The sequence below is a fragment of the Sebastes fasciatus genome, chromosome 9 (genome assembly GCF_043250625.1).
Source record: "Sebastes fasciatus isolate fSebFas1 chromosome 9, fSebFas1.pri, whole genome shotgun sequence".
NCBI classification, from domain to species: domain Eukaryota; kingdom Metazoa; phylum Chordata; class Actinopteri; order Perciformes; family Sebastidae; genus Sebastes; species Sebastes fasciatus.
The window spans coordinates 28,150,540-28,163,875 of record NC_133803.1 but is presented as its reverse complement, the minus strand read 5'-3'; the positions used below and the strand labels follow the sequence as shown (position 1 = coordinate 28,163,875).

Sequence of the window (13,336 nt, the reverse complement as noted above, 5' to 3'; positions counted from 1 at the left end):
TCAGGCTCGGCTCCTCCTCAGACGACTGGACGATCTGAAAGACGGGACAGAGTCGACGCGTGAGTCCATGGAGATCAACGAGGCCGATTTCAGGTGGCAGAGACACATCCTGTCCTCTGAGCAGGCTCCCTGGGACCCCAGCTCTTCCTCCTCCAACGTGGCCATCGCCGGGCCCACCGAGCACAGCCCTGACATCAGCATCAGCATCACCACGGAAACGGGCCAAACCACCGTGGATCTGGAGGTGGGGGAGCCAGGGAGACTCAGGGAGACTCCTGAAGAGTGTGGGGAGGAGGCACGGATCCCCTCGCCTTCATCCTGTGGCGGCCAGGAGGAGACCAAAGGTGAGCCGAGCCTGGAGGCGAACCAGGGGAGCCAGTGGGAGGAGGGAGGAGGTGCGAGGGAGGTCGAGGGAAGAGGAGAGAAAGAAAGAGGAGGCGGAGGCGGAGGCGGAGGCGGAGGCGGAGGCGGAGGCGGAGGTGGTGAAGGAGAGCGGGGAGCTGTGGTTCCTCCAGATGTGGTGCAGCGAAGTCACGGCCTCGTCTATCCCGACATCACCAACTTCCTGTCTGTGGAGTCCAGGGCCAGAACGCACCACCAAGGAGGGTCACGATACAGCGAGAGCAACTTCAGGTACGTGTGGGCCAACTTTGAATGTCACAAGTTTACAAACAGCAACCGACAATGTTACAGTGCTGTAAGCATCTTTTTTTTTTTTTAAAGGTATACTATATACCTTTAAAAAAAAAAGTGCTTACAGCTGCATTATCACACAATGATTTATTACTTTAAGTAGATAAATAAATGAATCAAAGTTGTTCACTGTGACAAAATGCCTTCTCAAACCAGTGGCTGCCTGAAAGTAGGAAATCAACCTAATTTCTGACAGTATGCCCTGATATATATCAACAATATGAAACTGATTTAACTGATCTACCTGTTGGTCCATCAGTATGGAGGAGCAGGACTTGTCGCGGACAGAGTTCGACTCGTGTGACCAGTACTCCATGGCTGCCGAGAAAGACTCGGGCCGCTCCGACGTGTCCGACATCGGCTCTGACAACGTCTCGCTGGCTGACGAGGAGCAGCAGACCCCCCGGGACTGCCCGGGCCACCGCTCCCTCCGCACCGCCGCCCTGTCCCTCAAACTGCTCCGCAACCAGGAGGCCGACCAGCAGAGCGCCAGGCTGTTCGTCCAGTCGCTCGCAGCGCTGCTGCCCCGGCTGCTGGGGTTGGCCACCGCCACTGACGTGGACATGTCCCTGCAGAACTTCTCCTCCTCCTTCTGCTCCGGACTGCAGGCTGGTGAGTGTTGAGGAAGAAACCTGACAAAAATAAATCAATAAATAAATGAATGACTTGATAAATCAATAAATATGTCATTAAATGTCGCAAAATTATATTTATATGAATTCCCTTATTTATTTACACTTCTGTTTAATTTTCCCTTTTGTTTATTTTTGCATTTATTTTATTTTTTTGTATTTCTTCATGTATTTATGCATGTATTTATTTATTCAAAATTTTCATTTTGCATATCAGCCCTCATTTATTTCCCCAAACTTATTTATTTCTGTAGAAGAAACAGTGAGTAAATAAATAAGAGAATTAATACAAAGATTGATTAATTAATTAATTAATTATTAATAAGCAAATTAAAACAGAAATATCCATTTATGTCACATTTTATCAATTAATTAATGGCTTCATTTATTTAATATTTTTTTGCTACAGTTAATGACTTATTTATTTATTTATTTATTTATTTATTTATTTATAGAGTCATTTATTCATTTATTTTTTATTTTGGCAGGCTCCGTCCTACATAGGTGAGAGAGGGTTGATTTAATGTGTTGATATGACTTGATATCTCTAGTCATGTTTGAAACCTGGGAGGTGCATAGACTCGGTGCGTGTGTGCGTGTTTGTCAAACAAACAGAGGGTATTTGCTGAAGGTGCAGTGATCTGTGCAGCAGCTTCTTCTTTTATTAATCAGCTCTGGCCTCACAAGTCTCTGCTGTTGGCTGAGTGCCAGAATGAAACACTCACTGACTGAACAAGAAATCTGAAATACATCACACTGTGGGGACACTCGGGGATATTCAGTAATATAAAGTGAACAATAAAAAAAAAGTAAATATCTTACTGCAGGCATTCTCTTAGGAGGTGAAATGATTAAAGTTGGTTATGATAAGAATTCACAAGTGTAAATAAACTAATTTACGTGCACAAGGATTTAAAGAAAATTGCTATTTTAAACGTCGTCTGAATGTGTATATACTGTAGCTACTCTATATTCAGTTCATCACTTTAGAGCATTTTTAATAAAACGTTTTGACTTTGAGGCACGACTCGTAACCCATCTGTAAAAGCAGCGAGCCTGCTGGGAGTTTTCACATCAGCAGAGCAAAATGATGAATCAAATTAAACTATAAGATTAAGTGACTTAATGAATTTGGCCGCGGCTGCAAATCCCCAGAGTGAGTTTCTGATTAAAACACTTGACTTCTCATCAGCTAACAGATAATATCTCACCGTCTCCTCTCACCTTCGGTCTCTTTCTGTCCTCTCTCTGCCCGCCTCTCTCTCTCTCCATGTTTCACCCCATCGCTTGTTTACTAACTTTCCTATTGTCCTTCAACATCGCTCCCTCCTCTTCCTCTTCCTCCTCCTCTCACGCTCCCCCTGTCTCTGTCCTCATCTCCCTTTCTCTTTCATTTCCTCCTCTCGCCCTCTTTATCTTTTCTCCTCTCCCTCCTTCTCTCCATCTCTATATCCCTATCTTCTCTCTTCACCTTCATCTCTGTCGTCTACCTCCCTCTTTCGCTATCATCCCTCTACCTGTTTCCCTTGTCTTTCTCCCATCTTTCTTTAACAATACGATCCTTTACAACACGTATAGACTTACAGAAAATGCAGTGATGTAATGTAACTAAGTAGTACATTTACTCAAGTATTGCACTTTAGTACAAGTACAAATTTGAGGTAATTTGAGGTTTACTATTTCCATTTTCTGCTACTTTATACGTTTACTCCACTAAATCTCAGAGGGAAATAAGTACTTTTTACTCCACTACATTTATCTGACAGCTTTAGTTGCTTTACAGATTTATATTTTGTGTTAATAATCTGAATCAAATAATAAATTATGATTTATTATTGTAGATTAACAGTTATTTAAAATGTGCCACACCATAACCAGCTGCAATATTAATGTGATTTATACAGTAATGTATCAATTAATCCAATAATAATATAATATATATTATTCTGACGTGGGCCGTTCTGCATAATAATAAGTACTTTTACTTTTGATACTTTATGTATATTTTGATTCTAATAGTTTATACTTTTACTGAAGTAAGATTTTTAAGTTTCTGAGTACTTCTTCCACAACTGAGAAAATGGTAAAATAAAGGAATCGTGTGTGTTATGTCTTCAGTTGGGGCAAGTTTTATATATTGTACTGTACGTATTTTGCAGCCAAGAGAGCTGCTTTCTCCAAAAATATAGGAAAGTTCTCACGTTTTTTTCTCCCCCCTTTCTTCTTCCTTACTTTATTTTCCTCTTTATTTGATATGAAAGACAAGAAGGAGTCGTATTAGGAACCATATCACTGCAGACAGTTGATGCACACATCCGGGTGGACTTGTTCTAAACTGACCAACAATTTGGATGTTTTTAGGGGCGTGTGGTGCATTTAACAAATACTGACAACATGCTGGTGTTTCATTTTTGCTGTTGGTGTGTTTCTCTTGCTGTTTTTATTGTTCAATAATGTAATAATGCTGCAAATGTAAAAGAGTTTTAAAAATTAAAAATTAGAACTCCGTCTCTCTCCAGGTGGGATCCACTCTCCAGGCTTCGAGTCAGGTGACACTCTGAGCTGTCAGTCTCTGATGAACGCAGACGGCCTCTACCTGGTGTCGTACTACGCCCTTCTGCTCAATCTCAAACTCTGCTGCTGCGACTACTACAGACGGCGAGCGCTCGTGCCCATCCTCAGCCTGGTGAGCAGGACAACTACACAAAACTATGACGGGGTTTCTAATGGAGTATTTGCTCATTGTTGAGTTTAGTAAAAGATCTGCATACTTCTCCCACCTCTACTGTTTAAAGTAGAAGAAAAAAACTAAAGTAGAGAAGCGTAAGTTGAAACAGAAAGGCCTGGAATAGCAGAGTAGAAGTAGAGGAGTCAGGCTCTTCTTCTGGCGTGGAGGAAAATACGAGAATATATTGGAAATAGAATAAAATGTGGTGTATTTGCAGACTTTGTGTATCTGACCCCAAGCCAGAGTAGAATGGATTTTGATGTGTGTTTTTGCAGAAGGAGTTTGTGCGTCTGATCCAGAGCAGCGGAGTCCTCGTGGTTCTGTCTCAGGCCTGGATCGAGGAGCTCTTCCACCAGGTGTTAGAGCGCAACCTTCTGGGCGAGGCCGGGTACTGGGGCTCACCAGAAGACCACATGCTGCCTCTCATCACCATGCTGACAGGTACACACCACGGATGTAAAAGGAGAACTGGATACAGCGTTAGAGCTGGAGACTTCTGAGTATAAAATTACCCGAATCATCCTGCGATTTTCCGCATCCACTACGAAAATTTGCTTCAAAGCCCGGCTCTTTTCCTGGGGGGCTTGGTACACATGCAAGCACACAGCCATTTGTGTGTCCGGCTAGTCTCCACATAACCTAACATACTGCATGCCGTGTTCTCATTGGGCTAGAATCGACTGGAAACCTCATATGACCAAAGAATGTACTCCTTTCCATGTGGGACATTTTGACTCAAGTTCACCAACTGAGCAAAGTTCTTCAAAGTCTTCAAATCAAAGCTCTCACTATAATTTCCACCTCAGCCTCTGTCATTGTTTTTACCTTGAAGAGAAATTAAAAAGCAACTAAAATGATGTGAAAAACCTAGGAATCCTTGTTCATATTTTTTCAAATGACACCAAATTACCAGTATTTACACAAAACTAAAATAATCAGACGTCAGTGTTGGTCTAAAGTTTACTCAACGGACTCTGGATGTGGCAGATTCCCAGCTGATTAAGAACACAGACATCCACTGTAATGGACACAACAATTGACCTAATTAACCCATCTTTATGTTCCCTCTCTCCTCCTCCTCTCTCAGATATTGACGGTCTGGGCAGCAGTGCGATTGGAGGTCAGCTGATCCGGAGGGCGTCCAACAAATCACCACTCAGCTGTGACAAGGCTGGCAGTGACACTGTGATGGCAGGTCAGTAGCCCGTTATCATTAAACTGCCCCAAAACCTCCGAAATATGACACATGTTATTTGATCGATGCATTCACCCATTTACTCAGTGAATTAGTCTATAATAGAATGAGGGTTTTCTGGGTTTTTTGTCCTTCAGCCTCCATTAGTTGGAGCCCTAGAAAGGAGTGAGATTGAGAAAGTAATGAACATTTAATTTCTCTTTAGTCAGCAGTGGTGTTTTATTGCAGGTCAAAACCTTAAAGATTTGTCATGATTGTAGTAGTGTTGGAGTAAATGCCCAGAGGAGAATTTAAATCGGCCCGGTTCAACACTTCTAAATAAATAGGGTTCACTCACCCTGGAACTGCTGCTGAACTGCTGCCGTGTTAATCAGTTGAAAACGCTGCGCTGGCTCTGTGCTGAAAGGTGAAGCATCCCACTACAGCGCTGCACGGTCAAGTGCTCTCACCATATAGTCTATGGTGCCTTGAAAATGAAAGGCCACAGATCAGCAAAGCCATAACAGATGAAAAGATGGATAGTGGGGTGCTTTATATCCTCCAGTGGACTATATAGTGAAATATATCCAGAAAACCTGGAGCACCAAGCCAGGTAAATATCAACATGTTAAGGACTTTACAGTTGAAACTAAATCCTTTTATTGTGATCTAGAGTTGCACAATTAATCACATATAAGTCGTTATCACGATTTTGGCTTCTAACAATTCAGTGAACGTGATCGACTGTGATATTGATGTTTAAAATACTCTCTGATTTGTTTTGCGAGATCAAACATTTTTTAATTTGGATTTCATTATCTGCTGCACTGCTGCTCCATCCAATCAAATCATCACTTTGAAATAAAGAACAAAAAGGCCAATTGGTGAATGTGACTACATATTTAAAAAATATTAAAGCATTGAAAAAATACGAACAATTGTTAGGCCGCTGACTCTGTCTTGGTGTAACCGCACTGAGAAAGAAAAGAGGCTGAACAGCAAGAAATGAGCGGAAAGAAAAACAAAAAGGATCAGGGGGAAAAGATCAGGAGAGAGAGAGAGATGGAGAAAATGAGTCAGGGACCACCTGCGCTCCTTCTGTATTTCCCTGGAGGACAAAGGATTGGCCTGAATTGCCATAGCAACCGCTGCTGAGTCACACCTGATGACAGTATCTTATCTTTTTGTGTGTGTTTGACTTGGCAGCAGAATCAGTTATACTTATCTAGCCACTTGCTGTGTAAAAACTCAGTCACAGACTTAAACTGCTTCGCTTCGTTGATATAATCTTAAAGGGGACATATCGTGAAAAACTCCCTTTTTCAGTGCTTGTGCTGATACATTTGGGTATCTGGAGTGAATACCATCCCACAAACCCAGTCAGTTTTTTGTGGGCTGCCTAGATCGGAAAACATGTGATTCAACAAACCATTCAGATCTGGTTCCCCTTCCTATGTCACATGCAGGCTCATTAGAATATATCGCCCACATCTTGAGAACTTCCTTTGCAAAGGTGCGCCATATTTTTCTCACAAGCCAATCAGAGCAGACTGGACTTTTTCTCTTAAAGAGACAGACGCTCAAACGAAGCGTTTCAGACACAGAGTAAATACAGGTATATTCAGACAAACAGGAGGAGAAAAATAATGTGTTTTTTGAACATTAAAGCATGTAAACATGTTCTAGTAGAAACCCAAAATACAAGTATGAAAATGAAAATGATCATAATATGTCCCCTTTAACGAATGTCAAATTAGTATCCTGTTCTTTTCAACATTAATCTGAATGTATTCTCTCCCTACTCTTTGACACCCCCTCAGTTGAGCATTTGTGTGTTTTTCAGGCGCTGTGTTCTCCCGCTTCATCCTCACCGGCGTGTGGAAGAACCTGATCGACGTGCTGTCCACGCCGCTGACGGGCCGCATGGCGGGCAGCTCCAAAGGCCTCGCGTTCATCCTGGGAGCAGAGGGAGTCAAAGAGCAGAGCCAGAGGGAGAGAGACACCATCTGTCTGAGTTTAGACGGCCTACGCAAAGCCGCTGCGCTCAGCTGCGCCCTGGGTGGGTGAAACATTTGTCTCATGTGTCTGGATTAATAAGAAAAACCGAGATACAGTACATCACTCATCCCTGCAGGGAACCCCTCTGTTCTACTACCCTTCAACACAGAGAGGTCAAAGGTCAGGGTCACATACACAGCAGCAGCCCAGGAGCTGGAACAGATCCAAGTCTAAATTGAATTAGAGGCTTGTGTGTGCTTTCAGTTGCACCACTTATTTTCAGCAGCTAAACAGCCACTCAAAGCTTCCAATTGATACGACTCCCCAAAATATAAACAAAAACATATGACTGTGAAATATTGCCTTGCCTTCCTGTAATTGCATAAGATCCATGAAATAATCGGCAGCAACTGTAAAGTAAAGTAAAGTAAAGACCAGACCGTACATACATTTATATGATGTTTCCTACATTATCCAGCAGTAGTGGATGAATAAGAAGTCGGCACCGGGGCAGACTTGCTGTCAGAAGGTTTTATTGTCCACTTTGACTCCACACTAACTGGTCTGGGATGGCCCTATATACATGTATATAGCTAACCCTGCACACGGATGCATAATGGAGATGGAGTGAAGAGGGCCAGAGTGTAGGAGCTGTCACGAGATTGAGCAAGCGTAGCGCCATCCGACTTCAACCCGAGCAGAGCTCTAATTAGTCAGAATAATTGAGAGGAGCTGTGAGGGTGAACAGGGCTTTTACCTTCAATACCATCTATTGGCATCTTACCAAGTCACAGTAAAATACTTTAACGATCACACAGATGGAGTGCAAACGGCAGCAGTCTGGTTTTGACACATCACATATCTCGTCTGAAATCAAGCATGGGATCAAACTCAGTCCGTCTAACCCCACCAGACCACGAGCACGGCCTTTTTTAACAGTTTTAACATGAAGTTTGCAGAGTGCAAACATGCAGAACATCATTCAACTCTATTCTGATTAAACTGAGAGAAATTAGATTAACCTGAACTTATTGCAATATATCTTTAACCGTTGTTATGGAGATGCAAATGCAAATACAAAGCGATAAGATGAGATAGATAATTGCTCTTTTAAATACTTTAGTTGTGAAGAATAACAACAGAGAACATTTCATGTAGAATTGTCTTGTTTGGGGGCCAGCTGGCCATAGAGCTTAGTATAGATAAATATTGTATTAAACTAAAATTTGATTAACATTTCAGCCTGCTGATTGTTGCTTTAACAGTCAACTGGGTTGGATGGAGGGTGGCAAACTGAACATTAGGGCTGCCATTGTGAGGCATATACGATACAACTGGTCAGATGTTAAAACACGTATAGCGTAAATGCTAACATATACAGTATATAATAACATATCTGTGGCTTATGCGGTGTATATCATAGACTGTATATAAGAAGTGGACGTAGTCAACGTGATGTCACCCATTGGTTTGAAGTGACACGAGAGGGTGGAGCTAAGTACAACCGAACGCTGAATAAGACATTTTTAGGCGACCTGAAAAGGTTATAATTAACTTTCATGAACTGAAAACACACTGTGAAAGGGTTAACGTTGTAAGACGAAAACACGGACAACTCCGTGGTAGCGATCTCTCAATCACAAGGTAGCCACGCCCTACCCTGCTTTATGGTCTATTTGACTCTAAATGGGACCATAATTTACTAGATGAACATCATGCTGTATTGAAGAAGACTTGAAACTAGTGATTGAGACCATAAACTCATGTTTACAATGTTTACTGAGGTAATAAATCAAGTGAGAAGTAGGCTCATTTTCTCAGAGACTTCTATACAATCAGACTTATTTTTGCAACCAGAGGAGTCGCCCCCTGCTGGCTGTTAGAAAGAATGCAAGTTTAAGGCACTTCAGCATTGGCTTCACTTCTCAGACCCCAGAGTTGCCCACTGGTGTTTATATATTTGTTTTAAAATCCAGGGAGGGTTTTGCTGAGCGTTTCTTGCCGAACGATCCTGAAGTGACAGCTGCCCGGTAACAAGCTGAACCTGTTGGACACTCAGCAGCTCCACTGGAGGTTAAACAGAAGCGTTAAGGCTTTCATACAGACGGTTAACTGCAGATTTTAGAGAGAGAATATCAGGGGAAATACATTTTTACAACATCCCCAACCGGGCATGAAACCTGACTGAAATTATCAGCACAGAAGAATTCGTGAATATGAATGAACACATGGTGTAGAACCTCAGCTGTGGAGAGAGGACAGTATGAAGGGAGGGAGGGTACAGCGTTTTACTCTCAGTTAGAATTTAAATACACCGTAAGGGGAAGAAAACCCAGACATCTTTTAATCATAGACTGTATATATAAATGGTCAAGGTCAGGAAATGTCATCGTTTGGCTTCACTTTTGTACAGTGGCAATGAGGGTTGAAAGTGGAGATGTCACACGTCGTATCATTGGGGTACAACACGATCACAGAACATGAAGATGATTGATTCGTTTCACTGAGGCGTCCACAGGGAGGGTGTCAGTAGCCTACTTTATGGGTGAGAATTACAATTCTTTTGAATTATTGATTATTGAAAAGATCTTTAAGAAATACCGTAAACAAATTCTTTCTATTTAAAAACGTTCTATTGTGTATCAGCCGCCATCTATTCGAGCATACCCAAAAAGTTCTGTCAGGCCGAGCGCACCCAAAGTGCACCTGATTTGACACCACCCCTGTATTCCTAGCGCCGTCTGCTGTACATCGCACCTCCAGTTACAGTGCCCATGTGTCATACATACCCCATAGCTCAAGACCGTGTCCCAGCCTCTTTCATTAAGCCTTGTACAGTGGGAGGAAGAGGAGACGTGTCGTCCATCTTTATATACAGTCTATGGTCTAAATCTGCGATGTGTCTTATCAGTAGAGTCAAAGCAAGGATGAGAATCAAGAGTAAAGGTCACATTTTCACTGCGTTGTGATGTAATTTTTAAGATGAGAGATGAATGAAACTCAATAGCCTGTCTTAACACTGTGTGTGTATGTGTGTGTGTGTGTGTGTGTGTGTGTGTGTGTGTGTATATATATGTATGTGTGTGTGTCTTTTAGGTGTGGCTGCCAACTGTGCCTCAGCTTTAGCCCAGATGGCTGCAGCCTCATGTGTGCAGGAAGAGAAGGAGGAGGTGGGAGAGATGGGCGACGCCATCACACAAGGTACCGAGAGCACACACACACACAAACACACACGCCCACTATGAAGAGATACAGTATGTTACAAGACCAACTAGTAGCTGATGAGTACACACACATGCACGCTCATACACAGAAACACACACAAACAAAACAGTTTGCACAAATGATCGAGAGCGAACAGCTCAAACAAAAAAAGACCTGAATGATTGTTTCCTCATTTTATAACCAAAAGAGAATTTTGAATAATGGCATGTTTTATTAATATTAAAAATTTAAGCTGGTAGCATTAATACTTGAGGAGACTCTGGTCCAGAACTCCCTAAAAGGTGCTACGAGTGATACACAGGTCTTTAGTGCCATCTAGTGGAAGCTGTGGGAAACTACAACTACATCTCTTCTCTCATCGTCTTTTACAATCCCCTATATCTTTGAAAGCAAGGACAAGAGCTTTTAATGATATGCATTATTCAGTTTCATTAGATGTAATTAATTCTCATTACAAGTTAAACCTTAATTTAGTGTGTCTGTGTGTGTGATTACTGTATGTTGTATGCGGCGTACATTAAAGGTTGATTAAGTGGTGTAAAGTTTGTGAATGTTGAACATGTTTTTTCTAGGGCTGTCAATAGATTAAAGTATTTAATCGTGATTAATCGCTTTAAAACTGAGCCCGCTACAACCTAAAAATCGCAGGTTGCGTTAATGCATTAAAGAAATTATTGCTGTTAAAACAAATTTGCGTTAATGCGTTATTATCGTGTTAACTTTGACAGCTCTAGTTTGTTCTATCCGAGATGTATCCTGTGTTTTGATGTGTGTATGTCTAATATGTGGTTATACATTTGTGTGTGTGTGTGTGTCCAGTGAAGCAGCGCGTTGAACAGCGTCTGGAGCAGATCGGTCGTCCTCAGGGAGTTCGCCTGCATACGGCTCATGTGTTGTGTATGGACGCCATCCTGAACGTGGGACTGGAGATGGGCAGCCACAACCACGACTGCTGGCCTCATGTCTTCAGGTACACACACACACACACGCACACACATGCACACACACACACACACACACACACACTGGCCAGCTTATCTGTTTTGGCCTCTGATTACTTAAATTCAGTGTGTGTCAGATGATGCTCCCCAGTGTGGTACGCAGCTCGCTGCTACCCATCTAATTCTTCTACAAACAAAAACGTATGCGATTGGAATCATTTTTTTATTACTTTCCAATTTCCAATTATATTTAACTAAATTTCTAAAAACTCTAGGGATGCTTGAAGATCGTTAGAATTCCCTATTCTGATTTTTATAGAAGCAACGTTTTCCTATAGGCTTTAAAAAATACAAAAGATTGTAATTTGGGACATTAAATGTTTTTGAAAACCCCATTTGATTAATTTCAAACAAAAAGTTGTAAAAGCTCTTTAGAAGATGTAATTCTGGAGATACTGTGCTAATACAATTCGTGTACATTCACTTCTTAACTTTTCTGTTTCACCTCCTTCACCTCGTTTCACTCTTTGTCTCTCAGGGTGACCGAATACATCAGCTCATTGGAGCACACCCACTTCAGCGACGGATCCTTGCAGCCGTCCTCTCTGACCACCATCACCCAGCAGAGCCAGCAGAGCGTCGGCGTGGACCTGGGGATGGAGCTGAGCTGCGAGCCCAGCCCGGAGGCCTCGGAGCTGGGCCTGAGCCAGCCGGTCATCCAGCCTCTGTCCATCCAAGAGCTGCTGAGGGAGAGCAGCCGAGGCCGAGGTCTGGACCTGAGGGGCGGCAGCCTGATGACTGGGACCAGCGCTGCCAAGGCTGTGTGTACGCTGTCAACACAGGCTGACAGGTAGAGCTCAGATATCACAATACACCACACATTTATCTCTATAATCACAATCATCATTTATTTAAGCTGTGGTTCACAAATATATATATTTTATTTTTAGTCCCATTATAAAGCTCAGCTCATCAAAGTCTTATTGTCATTATAACATATAATATTTCTTTCTAAGATATATAGAAATATGTATTTTATTGTTGTCAAATTTGGCAAAAATGTCATGTTTGCAAGACATTTTTTGACATTTGACTAAATCAACTAATGGGAAAAAGAATTGGTATATTAATCAGTGATGGAGATAATCATTGGTTGCAGATCTATTACAGATATTATAGGCAAATTACATGTTTTAGATTTTACGGCAGACATTTTAGGGGTATTTCTCCTTTTAATTGTTAGAGTATTTTCTTTTTAATAAGAGCATTCATCAACAGAACCAAGACCCAAAGTGGTGCAGCATAAACAAACCAGGAAACAACAATATTTTAGGTTTTTATATTTTTTGCTGTCAAATCGATTCAAATATTTAATCGCGATTAATCGCAAATTTATCACACTGTTGAAAATGTGCCTTAAAGGGAGATTTGTCAAGTAGTTAATACTCTTATCAACGTCGGAGCGGGCAAATATGCTTGTTTAATGCAAATTGATGTATATATTTATTATTGGAAATCAATTACCAACTCAAAACAATGACAAATATTGTCCAGGAACCCTCACAGGTACTGCTTTTAGCATAAAAAATATGGTTTGGAACGTTATTTAACCTCCTTTGGGACGAGCTAGTGGTTGGTACCAATGGATTCATTAGGTTTTCATATGATGCCCTTTATCTTCACTCTAGCTTCTGAGCCCACTACAACCTAAAAATCGCAAGTTGTGTTAATGCGTTAAAGATATTAGTGGCGTTAAAACAAATTTGCGTTATTATCGCATTAACTTTGACTGCCCCAATAAATATTGCAATACTTTCATCAGGATCAGTAGGCTCAGTCACCATTGTGTTACCTCATTTGGCTATAAATAGTGATTTAACAGACATTTATTTAAATAAAAATCTTCGAGATTGCCTTCGAGAACAAAACACAAAACATACATAAA

The 13,336-nt window shown here is 41.6% G+C and overlaps 1 protein-coding gene across 8 annotated transcripts in view; it reads left to right on the top strand.

Moving 5' to 3' along the window:
- The window catches only part of arfgef3 (ARFGEF family member 3), a 110,962-nt gene that overhangs the window by 74,956 nt on the left and 22,670 nt on the right, over window positions 1-13,336 (top strand). For all 8 annotated transcript variants that reach the window (XR_012595332.1, XR_012595331.1, XR_012595330.1 and 5 more), the window contains 10 exons: window positions 5-449; window positions 480-633; window positions 953-1,305; window positions 3,845-4,011; window positions 4,329-4,494; window positions 5,141-5,248; window positions 7,071-7,286; window positions 10,322-10,426; window positions 11,270-11,420; window positions 11,930-12,241. Coding sequence is in view for 5 of the 8 variants with exons in the window: in XM_074647046.1 (XP_074503147.1) it covers window positions 5-449; window positions 480-633; window positions 953-1,305; window positions 3,845-4,011; window positions 4,329-4,494; window positions 5,141-5,248; window positions 7,071-7,286; window positions 10,322-10,426; window positions 11,270-11,420; window positions 11,930-12,241 (2,177 nt within the window). In the remaining 3 variants the exon portion in view is untranslated. The remainder of the gene's footprint in view (window positions 1-4; window positions 450-479; window positions 634-952; window positions 1,306-3,844; window positions 4,012-4,328; window positions 4,495-5,140; window positions 5,249-7,070; window positions 7,287-10,321; window positions 10,427-11,269; window positions 11,421-11,929; window positions 12,242-13,336) is intronic.